Source organism: Salmo salar, chromosome ssa10, assembly GCF_905237065.1.
Source record: "Salmo salar chromosome ssa10, Ssal_v3.1, whole genome shotgun sequence".
Taxonomy (NCBI): Eukaryota; Metazoa; Chordata; class Actinopteri; order Salmoniformes; family Salmonidae; genus Salmo; species Salmo salar.
Genome location: NC_059451.1, coordinates 24,065,101 through 24,087,478, shown reverse-complemented (window position 1 = coordinate 24,087,478; position 22,378 = coordinate 24,065,101). Strand labels below are relative to the sequence as shown.

The 22,378-nt window shown below is 42.2% G+C and overlaps 3 protein-coding genes across 3 annotated transcripts in view; 1 reads left to right on the top strand and 2 right to left on the bottom strand.

The window, feature by feature from the left end:
* The first annotated feature begins 1,650 nt into the window (after positions 1-1,650).
* On the top strand, positions 1,651-5,553 carry fam78bb (family with sequence similarity 78 member Bb). Its single transcript, XM_014216485.2, has 2 exons — positions 1,651-2,783; positions 3,816-5,553. Exons 1-2 carry the CDS (start codon positions 2,521-2,523, stop codon positions 4,336-4,338), a joined length of 786 nt encoding a protein of 261 aa, XP_014071960.1. The 5' UTR covers positions 1,651-2,520; the 3' UTR covers positions 4,339-5,553.
* Positions 5,554-5,831: 278 nt separating this feature from the next.
* Positions 5,832-19,543, bottom strand: slc35a3a (solute carrier family 35 member A3a). Its single transcript, XM_014216484.2, has 8 exons — positions 19,165-19,543; positions 18,361-18,573; positions 18,037-18,191; positions 12,239-12,361; positions 11,900-12,074; positions 11,268-11,386; positions 7,123-7,256; positions 5,832-7,004 (listed from the first exon to the last, which is right to left on the bottom strand). Exons 2-8 carry the CDS (start codon positions 18,548-18,550, stop codon positions 6,914-6,916), a joined length of 987 nt encoding a protein of 328 aa, XP_014071959.1. The 5' UTR covers positions 18,551-18,573; positions 19,165-19,543; the 3' UTR covers positions 5,832-6,913.
* A 493-nt stretch (positions 19,544-20,036) lies between these two features.
* The window catches only part of notch2 (notch receptor 2), a 54,627-nt gene continuing 52,285 nt past the window's right edge, over positions 20,037-22,378 (bottom strand). Inside the window, 1 exon segment of the mRNA XM_014216483.2 lies at positions 20,037-22,378. Within this exon segment, the coding sequence (XP_014071958.2) occupies positions 22,208-22,378 (171 nt within the window). The 3' untranslated portion in view covers positions 20,037-22,207.

Below are 22,378 nucleotides of genomic sequence, written 5' to 3'. Positions count from 1 at the left end.
GCGGTTTTGTATTCAGACTTTGTCATCAAAGCAAAGTCTGGCATTCTCTGGATTTATGGTGGGAACTCGGAATAAAAAACACACAGCCATTCCATTGAATAGCAAGCTACTGGTTGCTTTCCACTGCTTGCAGTTAGCCACTGATTCCTTCCAAACGACTTATTGTTGAATTTGCGATTTCCAACTTTGTTGCGCAATCTTTATGTCCAATGGCCGATGAGCACCGATACGTTTTATCTATAATTTATCTTCATTATTTCTCTTCATATGACAAGGATTAAAAGGATTTGCCAGTAAATTGTCAACTTGATTCATGATGATGACTGCTAGCTGAGACTTTGAAAGTATGATGTTGCCATGATCAGTCCAATCAAAGCTACTGTACATATAACGTGATTTGATGTCATTTTATCTGTGGCCAATGACCTTGAGCCTTCTTGGAAGGGCACTTGTAATATAACTCTATGGCAGGACCCAAAGGCCTGAAATTGTGGATGTCTACCCTTACTAAGGACATACACTTTGCGATGATGTAGTGTCCCCATGACTGACAGAACACTGAGCCAATCACAGCGCAATGCTCCTATTTTTTTGCTGGCTGCCCCACCACCACAGAAAGCATTGAGCTAGGCTGAAACACCTGCATTTTGGAGCTGCCTTACTCAAGAAAACAAAAAAGAGACTATGTGTCTGCGGCTTTATTAACTCAATAATATATATATATATATATATTTTACATTGTTTGCGAACTGATATGTGACAGTATTAATGCCAAAATAACGTGCAAACGGGCAAGCCTTTAAGACTGATAGCCTCTAATTTCAAATGTTCACATACTTCCACAATTTTGGCACACTGGGTTCATTTCCCTGCGCCCAGTCCTTCAAGTACAAACACAACCTGTAGTATCATCAGGAACACGCAAAAATTATTTTGTTAAAAGTAGGCCTACTCGGAGGCAGGAGTGATCTTTAACCAACTCCAAGGCAAATGGATCACTGAAGGATGACAGCAGAGTTCCAGTGTGTCATTAAGGGGAGGTGCTTTGCTACTTCTGTCTACTGTACACATCAGATTCACTCGCAGAGCCGATCGCATAAACTGAAATGTGATACCAAGTGGCATAAATCAACTGTAGAACCTCCTATTTGTCCGTATTAGCTGTCTTGTCTGCTCATAATGCCACGCTTAGTTTTGTTGATTTATTAGCTAAGGAAAAAACTCGACAGTGGTTCATCATCATGTCAAACAAAGATGAGTCTAGTGACGAAGGCTATAAATTATTAGGCATTTAATCAGAAAAGTACTATTTATTTACAAGAATATCAAGCGTTCCTCGTATCTATTTTGATTTGCCCTAAAATCATATGATACAATTATGGCCGGATCTTATCAATTGTGCTGCCATCAAAGAATGGGTCTAGATTTGACAAGAGCTTGCCACTGCATGATTGTGAATATGTCGCTCATAAAATATGAAACCATCAATTGGTCTATTCTTATCACCAGGCAGACACTTGATGAATGTGAGTAGCCTAGCAGTCATAGGCTATAGCCATTCAAGCCATGGTGGAAATCCACAGACTGTTACGGCCAAATAAAGGACCCCCGGTACTCCCACGCGCTCACTCTCCCTCTGCTGTTCGTTGGTTCACTCAGCATCATCAGCACCAAGGAAGCTGAACAGCGCCAGACGATGCATCGCCTTGGGAGAGAAGAGACAAGACAGCATCCTTAATGTGTCTATACGGGGATTTTATCAAGCCATGCAGCAACAATTCGATACACTGATTGTCGGATTGGATAGAACTGTTGTCTATGATTTCTAGGTTTTTGAACATTTGTTTTTCACCCGCTGATTTATCGAAGCGCGAGTCTGTTGTTCAGCCAATTCTGCAGAGGAAGCGTTGAATAAAAAATGGGGGATCTCTCTGCATTGACCGTGTTTTTATCCTTCGTTTTACACTCATGGTGAGGAATGCCTGGTGGTCTAGATTGTCATCGCTCGGATCAAGCGCGCCTCGTGAGCCGCCAGAGCCGCATCATCATGCATCACGACAACCACCCGACTGGGCCATTGACACGACGCCTCTGAGTGTGCCGCTCTCCCCCGGCTTGTGACATGACAGCCCGGGGAAGAAAGAAGAGGATCAAACGGCACAGACCTGCAAGAGGACGTATGGATTTGAATAATTTTGAGGGGCTGGAGCCCACGGAAGCCCGGACTGCAAGAGAGGGCAGTGCCACGCAGACACCGATAGGCTACACCTGCGATCCGAGGCGTAGAGAGGATCTAATACCACCAACTGCTGTTATTTAATGAATCTGCTCCCCTACCCTAAGATCTGACCACCTATCTGTTTTATCTTTGTGCATAAATGTAAATGGTCCTGATTGCCTTTTTGGATGCATCCAATGCATTGACTAATGTGACATATTAAGCATATTGTTTGTAAGTCGATAGGACGTGACAGTGTTATCATCCTGTCTGGTCCAACTGACTAGAAGCCTAACGTCATCATGGGCTGCATACAGAGCATCGCCTGTAAGTCGCGCATCAAACGCGAAAACATAGTGGTCTATGACGTTTCCGCCACTATCGATCACTCCCCAACAATCATTGAGGAGAACTCTCCTATAGTGTTGCGCTACAAGACGGCCTATTTCAAGGCCTCTGCGCGGATAGTGATGCCCCCTATTCCCCGTAATGAGACTTGGGTGGTGGGTTGGATCCAGGCATGCACACAGATGGAATTCTACAACACCTACAATGACATTGGCATGTGAGTTGATTTCTCCAGGCTGCTGACTGAAGCTCCCCAGCTGCTCCCACCTCCCTCTGCTGCTCTGTCCCAAACTGTCACTTCTCTGGTGCTGTAGGAAGTGTGTGTGTTTTGTGTGGTGTCAAAATGGACATGAATGCAATGCAACAGTTGATATGTGGATATGTGTGAGTGCATGTGTAGCAGAGCATTTGCGCAAACAGAAGGTTAACTATGCACTCACCCTCCTTCATTCAAACCCCCACCAATTGATTCTGTTCCTGTGACTTCACCATCAAAATAGAGATGACAGAGGAGCTAAACAACTGCTCCTAGACATACATTGTGTTCACAGAAACAAGGGAGAGAGAGAGAGAGAGATGCACTGACACGCTCCCACGCTCCTTTCTCTCCAGGAGACAGAATCACACACCCACTGACGAGCAAGACGTACAGCCTCCTCCAGCACTGCCTGGGGGTGTTTTTCTCTGGAGGAGGCGTATGTGAGGTGTATAATCCTGACTGGGGGGGGTCTAGGGGTGCAGCAGAAAAACATGGGGTACTGACAAATGGAGCTGATCTGTAGGGGAGAACGTGGCATCAGGTCACACCAGCCGACACCCTCTCATTGGCCGAAAAACACAATAAGATATTAACCCACTGACTCACTGAACCATCTATCATACATAGACTCACTGAACCATCTATCATACATAGACTCACTGAACCATCTATCATACATAGACTCACTGAACCATCTATCATACATAGACTCACTGAACCATCTATCATACATAGACTACAGTATGGAGCCCTGAGGTGAAATCCATTTATCAAACTTCTTTTATGTATTTGTATGTCTTACTCAGTTCTTTTTGAGAATGTCTAACAGAGGCTCCCAAATGTAATGTGCTGTGTGAGACACCTAAAGCTCTTTAAGTCTCCTTGTGACCCTACAGTTCGACACTGTTAATCCATGACCCACTAAGAACAGGTTCCAACCCATCATCTATTTAACTGTAGTTTGACCTCTGACCTGTTGTCCTCCTGCAGGTCTAGCTGGGAGCTACCAGAGCTGCGTGAGGGTCTTGTGAGGGCCATCAGTGACTCAGATGGGGTGAGCTACCCCTGGTACGGCAACACCACCGAGACGGTCACCCTGGCGGGGCCCACCTCAAAGCCCTTGCGCTTCACCGTTAGCATGAACGATAACTTCTACCCCAGTGTGACCTGGGCCGTGCCCATCAGCGACAACAACCTGCCCCTGCTCACCCGCATCAAGAGGGACCAGAGCTTCACCACCTGGCTGGTGGCCCTCAACACGGCCACGCGGGAGAAGATCCTTCTGCAGACGGTCAAGTGGCGCATGAGGGTGGACATCCTGGTGGACCCCTCCATGCCCCTTGGCTCCAGAGCCACCCTGACGGGCCAGACACACCAGGACCAGCCCCGCGTCCTAACCCACATGGAGCCCATCCCCCCCAACGCCCTGGGGAGGCCCAACGCCAACGATGCACAGGTGCTGATGTGGAGGCCCAGGAAGGGCCCACCCCTGGTGGTCATCCCTCCTAAGTAGCAGAGAGAAGGAGGGGAGGTGTAACTAGGGCCCAGACATCCTGCCATGATGAGATCAATATGGACAGAGACTTGGGGGACAGCTGCCTTAAATCCCCACCACTGCCTTTGAGTAGAGAGAGGACTGCTGTCTGGACCAGGGCCTAAATACAGACCAGACCCACGGAGGGACCTCTGCCTGCCTTAATAACATCCTCTGTCCTGGAGAAGCAGAGAGGACTAGTCCTTTGTGAGTGTGCCAGGCCCAGCAGGGCTCAGAGTAGGCTACACTCTAGGGGAGCAGCCTGTAGCCTACTGCACACCATGCTGCCTCACCGAGATGACAGAGCAGCCATCTTTAATCACAGACTGTTCTGGGTCTATGACAGTGATGTAGAGGGTTGTCTCTCAAATGGCACCCCATTATCCTTTGGCTCTGGTTAAAGGTAATGCACTATGTGGAGAATAGGTGGCCATTTGAGACTAACCCAAGGTGTGAGAGGCCCAGCAGTACATGAATGTGGCTTTATGGGTATAATACAGGTGAGATTGGGGAATATAAATGTATTTTATATGTAAGAACAAAGATTGTAGTACATTTAAATGCAGCCTTCATGCTCAGTACAGTTACAGACAAGGATGAATGTGTTACTGGGAAAAGGGGGAAGACAGGCTCTCTATAGCCACCTACAGAATGGCCAAGGAGAACAGCAGTGTGGGCCAGGTCAGGCATGATGTACAGAGAGGAGAAGGAGTCTGAGAATGTAACAAAATGAACTCCCCATGCTGCTCATTACTGAGGTGCAAACCATACTAGCCTTTACACTGATACACACATCCCCTCTGTGACTACACACGCATGCACACACATCCCCTCTGTGACTACACACGCATGCACACACATCCCCTCTGTGACTACACCCAAGCCATAATTCTATGAGGGACGAGTGGGCTGAATAGGATATTACAAATCAATTGTTTATATTGAAGGTCATATCACATACTGTGTATGGTAGACAATGTATGGTGACAAACGTCCATTGAGAGCCAGTCATTCACAGTAACAGATGTGTCCTGAGAACAGAACGACTCGGACTGGGAGGATGTACAGAACTGTACATTCAATATGTACAGTGGGACAACGTGGCCAGGTATTCCAAAGGGTTTCATAAAGGATGCGTGGGAGATTTAGCATGCAAGCATTGTTTTTAATTCAATAAAATGAAAGTAAAACATGTTTGCGTGTTCTAAGAACGTCTTTGAATTCATCTGCAAGTGTAATAGTTGTTGCCCTCAGTCGAACATTGCCAGTGTACACACGGCTGCTGCATATTCATGTTTCGGTGTTGACAGAGGGTCAGTGGAATCAGTCAATCCTCTAAGCTATAGGTCTCACGCACAATATGCACTCAGAAGATGTATTACTGTCAGATATAATAGGGAGAGTATGAGTGTGACTGTGTTTGCATCTCATGGATCAGAGCACTTGTAGAATTTCTAAATGACACACTCGTCTTTGATGTAGGAAACATTTTCTTTATGGATGATTGGTAAATACAGTAACAAAGTCATCCTTACCCGCTTCCCCAAATAACAAACAAATCAAGTGACCACAAGGACAGGAAAAGTACAAGGGTCGTTTCACCAATTGGGTGCCTTTTGAGTAGTGTAACTTGGAAAAAAAAGAATGTTTGATTTCACGTAATTTTAACACTGTCAAAGACCACATGTTCAACTTCATAAAAACACATTTTCCCATCTCAAAATAATATTATAGTAAGGGCCAATTAAAGTAACAGGGTTGACGATTTAATCTTAAAAACAGCCATAAATCCCCTTGTGACAGAAAATGGCCAAAAAGAGTAGAACCAGCTTTTTTTACACTATGGTTTGAATATTAGATGTTCAGTGTTTCTTTATATTTAAAATGAGAATTCAGTTCAGGTAACAGGGTTGACCTTAAAATTAGGGAAAGACGTAAATTAATAACTAATCACATTAAATAAATAATCATCTTTAGAAATACAGTATATACACAAAAGGGCACTTCAATTAATATAACAGACTTTAAAAAATGTAATATCGGTGCACAATTTTCCTTAAAATATCAAAGGGGCGCAAAAGGCACTCATTTCGTGGAACGACCCACAAACAGAGTTCTACAGCAACATAGTTGATCAGTATGTCTGCGGAGTCCAATACATCTGGACTATTGTCACAAGCCATGTGTGAACATTATGGTGTCTTTGTTTTACCGATCATCTTCATGATTGAGCTGATGACAGTAACATTAAGACAGGGGAACCCCCCCCAACTAGTTTTGGCCCAGTGCGGTAAGCTGGCTGACCAGTACACTGCTCAGCTTGGTCATGACTCATGGGTCTATTTCTCTGTAGTGGTAACCATGGTGAGGCACAGCCTTGTCTGGCTACTTCCTGGTCACATTTCATAGTTGATGCACTTCATGGTGTCAGAGGCCCATCTCAATACCACTAGTCTAGTGTCATTCACTCCCCTTCTCTCTTCCTCTCCACTTCTCATATCTTCTTTTACCTGACCTCTCTTTCGGTCCTCCTTTTTTTCCTCTGCGATGTCCCCTAGGCACGACTGGGGTTGGGGGAGGGCTTGCCCTCGTAGCCATACAGGAAGGTGGCCACGATGACCAGCATTGCACCCATGAAGAACACACTGGAGAGGACACAAGACAAGAAAAGACACAGCATTACACGTGTCAGAGACGAGCAACATTCAATTAGTTCATTAAAATAACCCGGCTCAAGAGAGAATGTGTGTGTTTTGTGAGAACCTAGTTGGGTCGAAGTCCTGCAGCCAGAAGTAGGATATGAGTGTTGACAGAATGATGGAGAGTGACGTAGCGAAGCCCTTCAGGATGTTGTCTGCATACTTGATGACAGCTGCTATAACCAGCCCTCCTAGTGCCTAGAGAAACACACACCAGATATGGACTGGATGAGCTGTGGGCAAAGGGACACTATAATACTACTAAGCTCACACAATTGGAATGAGATCAAGCAATAGCACCTTAGTCAAGAGGCATGGCAATATTCATTCAACATGATTAACAGTGCAAGATTTTTCACTTAAAACTGTACAGTCGTGGCCAAAAGTTTTGAGAATGACAAATGTTAATTTTCACAAAGTCTGCTGCCTCAGTTTGTATGATGGCAATTTGCATATACTCCAGAATGTTATGAAGAGTGATAAGATGAATTGCAATTAATTGCAAAGTCCCTCTTTGCCATGCAAATGAACTGAATCCCCCCAAAACATTTCCACTGCATTTCAGCCCTGCCACAAAAGGACCAGCTGACATGTCAGTGATTCTTTCGTTAACACAGGTATGAGTGTTGACGAGGACAAGGCTGGAGATCACTCTGTCATGCTGATTGAGTTCGAATAACAGACTGGAAGCTTCAAAAGGAGGATGGTGCTTGGAATCATTGTTCTTCCCCTGTCAACCATGGTTACCTGCAAGGAAACACATGCCGTCATCATTGCTATGCACAAAAAGGGCTTCACAGGCAAGGATATTGCTGCCAGTAAGATTGCACCTAAATCAACCATTTATCGGATCATCAAGAACTTTAAGGAGAGCGGTTCAATTGTTGTGAAGAAGGCTTCAGGGCGCCCAAGAAAGTCCAGCAAGAGCCAGAACCGTCTCCTAAAGTTGATTCAGCTGCGGGATCGGGGCACCACCAGTACAGAGCTTGCTCAGGAATGGCAGCAGGCAGGTGTGAGTGCATCTGCACGCACAGTGAGTAGAGGTCGATCGGAATGGCTGATTAATTAGGGCCAATTTCAAGTTTTCATAAATCGGTAATCGGCATTTTTGGACACCGATTGTGGCCGATTTTTTAACCTTTATTTAACTAGGCAAGTCAGTTAAAAACACATTCTTATTTTCAATGACGGCCTAGGAACGGTGGGTTAACTGCCTTGGTCAGGGGCAGAACAACTGATTTTTAATCAACCTTAACATAATCACTAGTTAACTACACATGGTTGATGATATTACTAGTTTATCTTGCGTGTCCTGCGTTGCATATAATCGATGCGGTGCCTGTTAATTTCTCATCGAATCACAGCCTACTTCCTCAAACGGATGATGATTTAACAAACGCATTCGCGAAAAAAGCACTGTCATTGCACCAATGTGTACCTAACCATAAACATCAATGCCTTTCTTTAAAATCAATACACAAGTATATATTTTTAAACCTGCATATTTAGTTAATACTGCCTGCTAACATGACTTTCTTTTAACTAGGGAAATTGTGTCACTTCTCTTGTGTTCCGTGAAAGCAGTCAGGGTATATGCAGCAGTTTTGGCCGCCTGGCTCGTTGCGAACTGTGTGAAGTCCATTTATTCCTAACAAAGACCGTAATTAATTTGTTAATTGTACATAATTATGACATAACATTGAAGGTTGTACAATGTAACAGCAATATTTAGACTTAGGGATGCCACCCGTTAGATAAAATACAGAACGGTTCTGTATTTCACTGAAAGAATAAACATTTTGTTTTCGAAATGATCGTTTCCGAATTTGACCATATTATTGACCTAAGGCTCGTATTTCTGTGTGTTATTATGTTATAATTAAGTCTATGATTTGATATTTGATATAGCAGTCTGACTGAGCGGTGGTAGGCAGCAGCAGGCTCGTAAGCATTCATCCAAACAGCACTTTCGTGCGTTTGCCAGCAGCTCTTCGTTGTGCTTCAAGCATTAAGCTGTTTATGACTTCAAGCCTATCAACTCCCGAGATTAGGCTGGTGTAACCGATGTGAAATGGCTAGCTAGTTAGCGGGGTGCGCGCTAAAAGCGTTTCAATCGGTGACGGCACTCGCTCTGAGACCTTGAAGTAGTTGTTCCCCTTGCTCTGCAAGGGCCACGGCATTTGTGGAGCAATGGATAACGATGCTTCGAGGGTGGCTGTGTTCCTGGTTTGAGCCCAGGTAGAAGCGAGGAGAGGGACAGAAGCTATACTGTTACACTGGCAATACTAAAGTGCCTATAAGAACATCCAATAGTCAAAGGTATATGAAATACAAATGGTATAGAGATAAATAGTCCTATAATAACTACAACCTAAAACTTCTTACCTGGGAATATTGAAGACTCATGTTAAAAGGAACCACCAGCTTTCATATGTTCTGAGCAAGGAAGTTAAACGTTAGCTTTTTTACATGGCACATATTGCACTTTTACTTTCTTCTCCAACACTTTGTTTTTGCATTATTTAAACCAAATTGAACATGTTTCATTATTTATTTGAGGCTAAATTGATTTGATTGATGTATTATATTAAGTTAAAATAAAAGTGTTCATTCAGTATTGTTGTAATTGTCATTATTACAAATAAATATATAAATAATTATTATTTTTTGTATAATTTTTTTAAATTTTAAAATCGGCAGATTAATCGGTACCGGGGTTTTTGGTCCTCCAATAATCGGTATCGGCGTTGAAAAAAATCATAATCAGTCGACCTCTAACAGTGAGGCGAAGACTTTTGGAGGATGGCCTGGTGTCAAGAAGGGCAGCAAAGAAGCCACTTCTCTCCAGGAAAAACATCAGGGACAGACTGATATTCTGCAAAAGGTACAGGGATTGGACTGCTGAGGACTGGGGTAAAGTCACTTTGTCTGATGAATCCTCTTTCCGATTGTTTGGGGCATCCGGAAAAAAGCTTGTCCGGAGAAGACAAGGTGAGCGCTACCATCAGTCCTGTGTCATGCCAACAGTAAAGCATCCTGAGAACATTCATGTGTGGGGTTGCTTCTCAGCCAAGGGAGTGGGCTCACTCACAATTTTGCCTAAGAACACAGCCATGAATAAAGAATGGTACCAACACATCCTCGAGAGCAACTTCTCCCAACCATCCAGGAACAGTTTGGTGACAAACAATGCCTTTTCCAGCATGATAGAACACCTTGCCATAAGGCAAAAGTGATAACTAAGTGGCTCGGGGAACAAAACATCAATATTTTGTGTCCAAGGCCAGGAAACTCCCCAGACCTTAATCCCATTGAGAACTTGTGGTCAATCCTCAAGAGGCGGGTGGACAAACAAAACCCACAAATTCTGACAAACTCCAAGCATTGATTATGCAAGAATGGGCTGCCATCAGTCAGGATGTGACCCAGAAGTTAACTGACAGCATGCCAGGGCGGATTGCAGACGTCTTGAAAAAGAAGGGTCAACACTGCAGATATGGACTCTTTGCATCAACTTCATGTAATTGTCAATAAAAGCTTTTGAGACTTATGAAATGCTTGTAATTATACTTCAGTATTCCATAGAACATCTGACAAAAATATCTGAAGACACTGAAGCAGCAAACTTTGTGGAAATTAATATTTGTGTCATTCTCAAAACCTTTGGCCACGACTGGTTCTGACTTTTAAACTTGAAATATCCTTATTCCATGTTACTGAGGGAGAGAAGGGAACGCAGAATGTTTACATTCTGTCAGAACATGTTATTGTTAGACATCAGGTATCCTATGGAGAGAAGGGCCACATTCTGGTACAAGTCAACAGGACAGCCGTGAGTTGGGGAAGAGTGAGGAATTTGGGCCAAGGTCAGGTCAAGCCAGATGAAGTGAGAAAGAACAGGCATCACTAAAGTCCTGTCTAGCAACAGAGATGTATTGGCTGTCCAGATGTGTGAGATGCCTCAGCATAGGAGGAAGGTTTAAATACCAGTGCTTGTGTAAATATGTCTTTGTGTTATGCAGCTGTGTGACCCAGTGGGTGAATAAACTTGGTTTGATCTTTACTAGTCGTCCGTGAGTTTTACTCTGTTTATTTAGAATCTAACAACACGATTTCTTCACATTTGTAGCTTGTGAACTAACAGTACATACTGAGTACATTTGACCTGCAGCTCACAGGTGACGTAAACAAAATAATAGTGAGATGTACCTGCAGAGCCACCACTATCCAGGTGACTGTGTTGTATCCCTGGAACATCCCAGACTCTAGGACTCTCTCCCCATCGTACGCAAACATCCCCATCAGACCAAACACTAGGCCAAACATTCCTACACACAGACAAACAGGCAGATGATATGAGTTTGAACTGAATATGAATGATAGGAAAATGGATTTAACGTAACCCTGCCAGCTTTCATCAAAAACAATAACCTGCAGTGATTGACTGAAAAAAACCAAATGTCTACATCCATAGACATTAATGTTAAAACACTAGTCTCATCCAATGTGTATGAGGATGAATGCAGCATTTTCTCAATGCAGAAACTCTATACAGAAAACTAGCACAAGTTCACACCAGGAAATTAATCACAGGAGAATTAACACACGCTTCACATGTTCAGCTGTAAAAAAAAAACTCAGCAGGAAGACTCATTTGGCACCGAGAGAAAAACACAGGGTTTCAGTGAGGAGGAAGGAACACTAAAAACTCACTTCAAAGACACAGTACTAGAGCGCTGTCATAAATAATATTTATTTGATAATAACAGAGTAATTCTGGGACGGAAAACTGGAACAAGTGCCCTTACAACCCGAGTATGGTAGAACCATTTCATACTGACCCAGTTGGATATTACGGACCCAGACACTCTGTTTTGTCTCTTTGAGGATCTTCTCAAAGTAAACGCCAGCAAAGCCACTGGAGAAGCAGGCCACCAGCACCGCCGCCACGCCAACAAACTGGGACCCCGCAGACAGCTGCTCCTTCTCAGGGGCCCCAGGGGACTCAGAGGGCCACTAGACATTGGACACACACACACACACACACACACACACACACACACACACACACACACACACACACACACACACACACACACAAAGATACAAAAACACACTGGAGTGAGTAAAATGCAGGTTTAAAAAAAAGTGGATTTTAAAGGAGTTGGAGTAGAGTTTACCTGGACAAGTGCAACCCCAGCCATGAGGATGAGCAGGGAGAGCCACTGGTACACACCCAGTCTTCGGCCCAGCATGGACACTGAGAAGAGAGCTGTGGTGAGGATCTTCAGCTGGTAGGTCACCTGGTGGAGACAGACAAGGAGAAAACAGGAGACACCATTTAGAGACCATAAAAAGTATACTACCCCAGACACTAATACAGTGCCTTCAGAAAGTATTCACACCGCTTTACTTTTTCCACATTGTGTTGTGTTACAGCCTGAACTTACTATTTGTCACTGGCCGACACACAATATCCCATAATGTCAAACAGGATTGATGTTTTTTTGAAATTGTAACAAATTAATTAAAAATGAAAAGCTGAAAGGAGTCAATAAGTATTCAAACAATTGTTATGGAGAAGCCTAAATTAGTTCAGGAGTAAAGATTTGCTTAACAAGTCACATAAGAAGTTGGATGGACTCACTCACTCACTCTGTGTGCAATAGTGTTTAACATGATTTTGAATGACTGTTTCCCCACACATAGACAATTATCTGTAAGGTTTCAAACACAGATTCAACCAAAAAGACCAGGTAGGTTTTCCAATGCCTCGCAATCAAAGGGCACCTATTGGTAGACTGGTAAAAATAAAAAGCATACATTGAATATCCCTTTGAGCACGGTGAAGTTATTAATTACACATTGGATGGTGTATCAATACACCCAGTCACCAGTCACCCAGCAAGCATACAGGCATCCTTCCTAACTCAGTTGCCAGAGAGGAAGGAAACTCAGGGATTTCACCAGGAGGCCAATGGTGACTTTGTTTAATGGCTGTGATAGGAGAAAAGTGAGGATGGATCATCAACCTTGCAGTTACTCCACAATACTAATCTAAATGACAGAGTGAAAATAAGAAACCCTATAAATAAAAATATTCCAAAACATGCATCCTATTTTCAATAAGGCACTAAAGTAAAACTGCTAAAAATGTGGCAAAGAAATTCACTTTATGTCCTGAAGACAAAGTGGTATGTTTGGGGCAAATTCAACTCTTTATTTTTTCAAGTATGGTGATGGCTTCATCATGTTACAACCTGGTCTCAGAGCATTTCTTATTATTCTGTACACTTAAATCCGAGACATTGCATTTAGTTTGATATATGTTACGTTTCGTATGTATTCATTTTTGGATGTCTAGCATCCATTTTGTATGATATGTTACGAATTCCAATTTGTAGTGGCTAACGTTTGCTAGGCTAGGGTATTATGTTAAAGGATTAAGGTTAGGGGGAAGGGTTAGCTAAAAAGGGTTATGGTTAGGGGAAGGGTTAACTAACATGCTAAGTAGTTGCAAACAATGTTCCCTCTAAAGCTGCACGCAGTAGCCCCGAGACTGTGGCACAGAAGAAATATCAGCCCACAGAGAGAAGCACGAGACTGAACTTCACTCAACTTCCTAGAGCAGTGGTCATCTCCAAAGCATTCCTAGTCGATCACCAAACATTTCTGTAAAAAAAAAACAACGATAAAGCCTTGTGTTCCTACATCTTTTTATTTAGTCTGGGGATTCAGCTGCCCTGCGCGCCAGGTAGGCAAATTGCTGCCATTTTGAACCATTACATGTGTCTGAAGGTACAAACTCTGCCTTCCCGATGTGCCCGGAGAGCAAATCAAGTGCACTACAGGCCTACCGCTGGCCAATCGGAAGGCTCAGATGACCGTGTCTGCAGTATCGTAGCAGGCATAAAATAAAGCTACAGCAAAGTTGATACTGTGAGATTTCAAAATGTTTAAAACCATGACTAGAGAGAGACAACAAATACAGCAAAGATATGCTGTTTTTAATGAGTGAATTCATGTTTAAGTTCTTACTCAGCACTGTCAACACTTTTATAAAAGTGTTAAATACAGCCATAAAATGCACATTCTTCCCATTTCCACTGCGCTACAACAAGCACTGCAGCAGTAATACAGTTCATTCGGAAAGTATTCAGACCCCTTCCCTTTTTCTAACTTTTGTTACGTTACAGCCTTATTCTAAAATTGATTAAATAAAATTTTAAAAACATCTCATCAATCTACACACAATACAGAAAAAAACAGAAATACCTTATTTACATAAGTATTCAGACCCTTTGCTAGGAGACTCAAAATTGAGCTCAGGTGCATCCTGTTTCCATTGATCATCCTTGAGATGTTTCTACAACTTGGAGTCCACCTGTGGTAAATTCAACTGATTGGACATGATTTGGAAAGGCACACACCTGTCTATATAAGGTCCCACAGTTGACAGTGCATGTCAGATCAAAAACCAAGCCATGAGGTCGAAGGAATTGTCCGTAGATCTCCGAAAAGGCACCTAAAGGACTCTCAGACCATGAGAAACAAGATTCTCTGGTCTGATGAAACCAAGATTGAACTCTTTGGCCTGAATGCCAAGCATCACATCTGAAGGAAACTTTGCACCACCCTACAGTGAAGCATTGTGGTGGCAGCATCATGCTGTGGGATGTTTTTCAGCAGCAGGGACTGGGAGACTCGTCAGGATCGAAGGAATCGGATAGATGAACAGAGCAAAGTACAGAGATCCTTGAGGAAAACCTGCTCAGGACCTCAGACTGGGGCAAAGGTTCACCTTCCAACAAGACAACGCCCTAAGCACACAGCCAAGACAATGCAGGAGTGACTTCGGGACAAGTCTGGCTGAGTGCCCCAGCCAGAGCCCAGACTTAAACTTGATCTAACATCTCTGGAGACCTGAAAATACTGTGCAGTAACCCTCCCCATCCAACCTGACAGAGATTGAGAGAATCTGTAGTGAAGAATGGGAGAATCTCCCCAAATACAGGTGTGCCAAGCTTGTAGCGTCATACCCAAGAAGACTCTGGGCTTTAATCGCTGCCAAAGGTGCCTCAACAAAGTACTGAGTAAAGGTTCTGAACACTTATATAAAATGTATATTTCTGTTTTTTATTTTTAATACATTTGCAAAAATGTCTTAAAAAGTTGTTTTTGCTTTGTCATTATTGGGTATTCTGTGTAGATTGATGAGGAAAAAGAACAAATTAATCAATTTTAGAATAAGGCTGTAACGTACCAAAATGTGGAAAAAGTCAAGGGGTCTGAATACTTTACGAATGCATTGTAAATGAGTAAGAAATTATATAGGCTTACGTTGTTGTTATTATTAGTGTCTTGGGTCTTTTTTAATGTCAAGGAATATTTCCCTTTCTCTGTTCATAGGCGTAACATGAATTTGTGCATGAGGCAGAAATAATGAGATGCGACTTGAGTTTCGCCATCAGCTGGAAGACGGTGTCCCTTTTTGGTAAGGGAGAGCGGAAGGATGTTGAGGCGGACCCTCAGTCTGCTGCTCTCTCCCATTAGACTGACCATTAGATGCAGGCACCAGCAAAATACAAATGAAAAGCTTTTTTTTTTAAGGTATGTGCACTCAGCTGTGCCTCACAAGTAATACAACAACGGATCTATTGCCAGTGTGATCATATAACCAACCTCAAATTTTGCAATATAATTTAAAAAATGGCCCAAACAACAATGCATTGGTAGGGCAATTCAAGCAAAGCCAATATGCGGTGATAATGTATTGGGCCTATAGCTTACTACAACAACCTAATTGTTACAGTACTGTTCGTAATTGGTTAATATTGCATAGGCTAGATCTCGGCTTGCATTTTGACTCAAATAGTGATCTTGACTCAGAAAACGTTGGAAGCACTTTTCTGAGTGTTTTCGCTGTTAACACTATCAACGTTTCCCTTTACTACAGCAATTGTCATCGAATAAATGCAATATTAGCCACTTTCAACGCAACATACAGAAACAAAACTAACTATGCATGAGATTTTGTTGTAGGCAGAATGCATGGGAGTAGGATTCAATATGCATTGACATATTCTACACAGACCAGTGCAGCATAAACAATCAGAGCTGCAGTAGGCCTATATGCAAATAGACCATTGTTATATATGGATCTGTGCCATTTACTTTGAACTGGACTGTGTTTATAGCATGAGCAGTCGTGAGTAGATGCTGCCTGTTTTGAGATCAGCGAGCTGCATGTACCCATGTGTGCACATTCTATTAATATATTTTGCTAGTTAGTGAGTTATTAGCCCAGTTATAGATCATTTGTAGTCAGCAATAGGGGAGTGATTGCTTCCTACAAGAGCACAAAATATGTACATTTCTAGACATCTTTGAAAAGCGAGTCAGGTAAAGAGCTATTTTCTTGCCTTAAAGAGGCAGTGTTGTATTTTGAGACAGGCTTGAATAAGCTAAGTAACCAATAGGCAGCGGGTAGCAAAATTTGTCTGATTGTCTGTAATAATGCGTTTTACTTTGTAAAGTGGTTTCTTGCACCAAATAACAACATTTTCAGTCACCTCCTTGTCTGAAGGACAAATGGATAAACAGGTTCATGTCAAGCCCTGCATGTTTCTTTCAAATGTCTCATGGAATGTAGGCCTACATTGAACACCACACATTGGCTGCTACTGTAGGCTGAATGATAGAACAGCTATTTCTATGTTAAAATGTTATGAGATGCATTTTCTCCATTACTTTTTATGGTCGGCCAACATTATGATCAAATAGCCACATTAGCATTCTTGGCCACTGTTAAATCTAACTTAAAAACAGGTACAGCCTCTGTGCGCTGGAAGTTGCACAGAATTTTCACAACGTTCAAGTTTGCACTCAGCAGACCCGAAATGTACTCAGTGAGAGTTTTTTGGGGAGGGAATTCAAGCAAAAGGGAATCGAAGCTGTAGCTAAAAAGTAGTAAGTAGTTAAAAAGTTGCTAATTAGCTAAATTGCTAAAGTTGTCCGTGATGAGACTTGAACACTCAACCTTTAGTTTGCTAGCTGTTCCAGTCCTTTTGTTTTTGCCTTAAGTAACCATCTGTCTTATGTAACCATACCAAATGTAACATATCATACTCATTTGACTGTTCTGGACTTACAATTTCTTTGTTATGTCTTCCCTGTGGCTCAGTTGGTAGAGCATGGTGTTTGCAACCCCAGCATGGTGTGTGCAACGCCAGGGTTGTGGGTTTGATTCCCACGGGGGGCCAGTACAAAAAAAAAATAATTTAATGCATGAAATGAAATGTATGCACTCACTACTTACTGTAAGTCGCTCTGGATAAGAGCGTCTGCTAAATGACTAAAATGTTTTAAAAAAATGTAAAAATGTTATGTATAGTCTATGAGACCAGGCTGAATGTTATGGGTATGCTTGTAATTGGCAAGGACTAGGGAGTTTTTTCAGATAAAAAGAAATGGGATAGAGCTAAGTACAGGCAAAATACTAGAGGAAAACCTGGTTCAGTCCATTTTCCAACAGACGATGTGATACAAATTCACCTTTCAGCAGGACAATAACCTAAAACACAAATCAAATATACACTGAAGTAGCTTACCAAGACGACATTGAATGTTCCTGAGTGGCGTACTTACAGTTTTGACTTAAATCGTCTTGAAAATCTATGGCAAGACTTGAAAATGGCTGTCTAGCAATGATGAACAATCAACTTGACAGACCTTGAATAATATTGTACAATCCAGGAGCTCTTAGAGACTTACCCAGAAAGAGTCACAGCTGTAATCACTGCCAAAGGTGATTCTAACGTGTTGACTCATGGGTGTGAATTCGTATGTAAATTAGGTATTTGTGCATTTCATTTTCAATACATTTGCAAAAATGTCAAACAGGTTTTCACTCTGTCATTATGGGGCATTATGTGTAGAGATGGATGAGAAAAAAACACTCCATAACAGGTTGTTCTACCTGGTAGGTGGCAGCATCTAGGTTAGACAGAGCCACGTAGAGCAGGTTGTTCTGGAGGGTGTAGATCCCAGAAGGAATGGCCAGCTTCAGGGTCTCTATAGGCTTGTGGGCTATCTCCTGCCTCAGAATACTGCTCAGAGCCCGAACACTGTAGCCTGGGCCATACAGGAGAGAGGTGTAGATAGAGGGAAAGTTAGATACCGAGATATAACTTGCATAACCCTTCCATGTGTCATCCACTAGGCCTACATTTATACATAAACACAAAGTCTTATTTTCCTATACTGCAGATGGGAAGTAGACAGCTCTATCCAGACCACTCACTGTGCTCCTTGAAGACGAGCAGCAAACAGGTAATGATCTTCATGAACTCAGCCACCACCACAGCCGAGGAGGCCAGGTAGCGGTGACCATCCCCCTGCAGGGTGCGGGAGTAGCGCATGGTCAGCACCAGAGAGGTGGTCTGGAACACCAGCACCCCCAGAGACAGGTACTTCAGCCTGGAGGATGCCATGTTGGGGACAGACGGGAGTCAGTCTGCAGGAAGAGGGGACAGTCTTAAAACATTCAAAGGAAGAACCGATGGGCCAAATGGCTGCAACTCTTGCTCCTGTGGTCTGGCACTGGAGACAAGCTTCAGTGGTTGTGAAGAAACATTTGCTCACACTTACACTGTAGCCCGGCAGCCAAGCTGGCCTCCTCCTGCTGGCTAACAAACAGCAACACACAATCCTCTCTTTGGCCACAAGATCAGGGGCACCAGCAAATGCCATACTGACAGTTTCCTTGTCCATCAAAGACGAACTACCTTTCATTTGTAGTGTGAGAGGTGCGTTTGGACATTCTCATGATTGGAGAATCCCTTTCAATGACGATTAGACAAAACAAGTCAGGCTACATTGAACAAATGACAGAAAGTTAACCATTCAATGATCAACGTAATAGTTCAACTTTTAATTCAGTTTGATTACAGTCAAAGCAAGTGACCATTCCAAGAAAGTTGGCTGGCTAGCTAGCTAGCTAGCGCAGGTGTCTAATCACTCAACAAGAAAGCAGGCTTGATAATGTTACGCTGGAGACACTGACCCAATCTCATACAGTTTGATAGTGCAAGACTAGCAGACCTACCTGGTAGCACTGGAAAGCTAGCTAGGTAATACAAAAGTTGTTGAACTTGAGCCGTAATTCTTCAAGCGAGAGCTGTAGCGCTAGCTAATGAGCTCAGCTGTCCGTTAGTAGCTAGCCAGGTAACTTATCCACAGTTCAAGTCCTCGCGTCCATTGACCCAGGCTGGCTAACAGCAACGGGATTCTACTATTGCCCCTTCATACCGATGTTGTTGTCCATAATACCATAATTGTTGTCTGCGTTATGACAGTATATATTCTAAAGTTGCAACGACATAGCTAAATCAAAAGCATTTTGTATGATTTTACTTCCTTGTACAGTATTTTTGCTTCCTCATCTGCTCAGAACACTAACAACTGACCTTCAGCCTGCTCTCTACTGCTGTCTGCTGGATGGGTGGACCATAGAAATCAAATTAATTAAATGTCTGTCTGGTGGACAGGTTTCTGCTGCAAACTGTGGCGGCATTGTCTGTGAGTTTTAGATGAATCGGGTCTTTACTATATGTAAGATTTCTGTCATTCAAGTATGCTCATACTGGCAAGTAAGGTCACATGAAATGTGGTTTGAGGCAACGATGGTTTACATCCTGCGTGTTCCTCCTGGCTCCGTTGGTAAAGTTATGGCTTCAATCCCCCCAGAGATCACATACAGTACAGTGAGTGCATACATTTAAACTGTGTAAGTCACTTTGGATAAAATTGTCTGCCAAGCAGCATAATATCAATGCTTTGCTTTGATTGCTTTATCACTGAATTTGTTCAGTGTAATACAGAGCACAATTTGTTGTAATTAAACCGTTTTATTTGTTTTCATTTCTTAAAACAATTCCTGTGAAAAACCATGAAAGAATGACATGCACAATAGGCAGATGGATCTGAAAAGTCTGACTTTATTTATGTATATAATATGCACTTGATCATTTGTTTGGTTTATTTCAATTAGATAGGTTTTGTTCTTTATAAACAGGCACCTTCTACATTATACAAACATGAGGGGAAACTACTTCATTCATATAACATGTATATGGTTTACAGAAAAATAAAGAACAATAAACATACAAAAATAGTTTATATACAGCCTGTAAAAAATTGCCTTGAATAATGAGGCATTTAAGTGTAAATACCATGCTCCGGGAGCTCTGCTGATTTGATCACGTGGATTGATGGTCCAATTAGCTAAAAGGCCTGGACCCAGAGATAGCACATTGGAAGTAATTTGTAGTGGAGGATATTAAGTGCCAGAGATGGGGAACGGGTAATGACTTTGGTTTGTGGTTTGCTCATAGAGGCACTTTTCACAAAACAATATACCTTACCATAACAGACATAATGATTGACTGCAAATCACCTTGTCAGGTGTGAGGGTGTGTATTTGGATCTTGCTCTGTCAAAATACATGAACCTAGAATACATTGTGACAATAATCTACTTTGATAAGACAATATGTCCAAATGCAACATTTCCAATCAACACTTTAAACTGTGAACAATGCTGTGGATATACAATGATTTGCAATGAGTTTTTGGCTAACAAGTAAATTTGGTCTTGGAGACATTGATGTTCCATTTAACGGTGCAAAATAGAAACAATCAATGATTGTCTGCAGTCACAGAGTAGTCACATAAGGCTGTGCTCATATGAGAAACATTACGAAAACAAAAATACTCATTACAAAACAAATATCTTAAACATATTCAGACTTGGCTTATGAATCACAAAACAATTAAAGAAGGTGCACCAATACACTGATTGTAATTAAGCAAAATGGTGATTAAATGATTTTGGGGGAAAAGCAACTGCCATATCAAACAAAAAAAGTACAACTTCAGAACCAGTCAAACTGTTGAGGGAAGTGATAATATACAACAATATTCATGTAAAATAGAATAGTAATAACAGCTTTAAAAGTAACAGGTATCATAGTCAAACCTTGTTCTTTAACAGTGGGGACTTACTAAGGTGGTTGGCTTGGTGGTGTAAAGCATATTCATTGTATTGCACACACCATAGTGAAACCCCTATGGTGAAAGACCATCTATAGCGAGAGACATAGTGCAACATCCAATTATGCCCTTCTCTTTCATCTGGTATTTCATCAGTCACCATATATTCTTTTGTATCCATAAACGTACCATAAATCTCAAACTCTTCAGTAACACAGATTCTCCTGACACAGAAACACCACAGCCACAACTTACTAACATCACTCCCAGGGTGTGGGGGAGTACAGAGGCTACACTGTAACAGAAGCAAGAATGAAAAAGAATACAGTGACTTATATGACAACTATTTACACCACAGTTTAGCTTAGAACCAAACATTGAAGAGATGTATCTATATGTTTTTAGCTTGTGTGTATCTTTCTAACCACACGACGACAGCCCCTCAAAATAGCCTCACCACATCCTACTAAGAAACATTCCAGAATACAAATCCTAAGTTTTTGCTTAAAGAACACAACTTAACATAAGTGAACGGACCCATCATATAAAAAGTAGAGTTAATTTTCAATGAAACATTAGTATGTCATTGGCAGGTCTACATAAAACAAAGTGAATGAAAACGATCAAATGTTAAAATGAGCAAATATGTCCATCAAAAATGTCTAAAATAAGGCTCAGCCAAAAGAAACGGCCCAAAAGGGATGACAAAAAGAAGCCGATTAAGCCAAATGAAGAATATCCAATGTCGATTCTGTCTTAGTGCCTTCTTGAACAGTCCATTTTCCTTACATGACATGATCACTGTTTGGCTCTGGTTCCTTGTTTGATTTCTGATGATCAGTCACTTTCAAACTGTCCAAGGTACTCAAACAGTTTTTGGTTTTAGTTAGCAATGCTCAAACCAGACTACACACTCTATCTTTAAGTGTAAAATGGAAGAAAAGCATGTAACAATGAAGTGTAAAAGTGATTACTGTAACCAGAGATAAGACAAAAACAAATTATGAAAGAAGTGACGGATAAGAGTTTAAGTGTTGTAGTTTAACTACAAAGATCAACAACATTTTTAAGAGTTGGGTGCTTTAAGAGAGTCCTCATCTATACAAACACCTGCATGTTGCCATGCTGAGGCTGCTGGGGGTTCTGTTGCGTCTGCTGGGACTGCGGCTGCTCCGGAATATGTGTGTGGCGGGGAGGCGGCAGTGCATTGGGGTTCCCCAGGGGAGTGGGGCTGGTGGTGACGTCAGACCAGTCTGAGTTGGAGTGGGG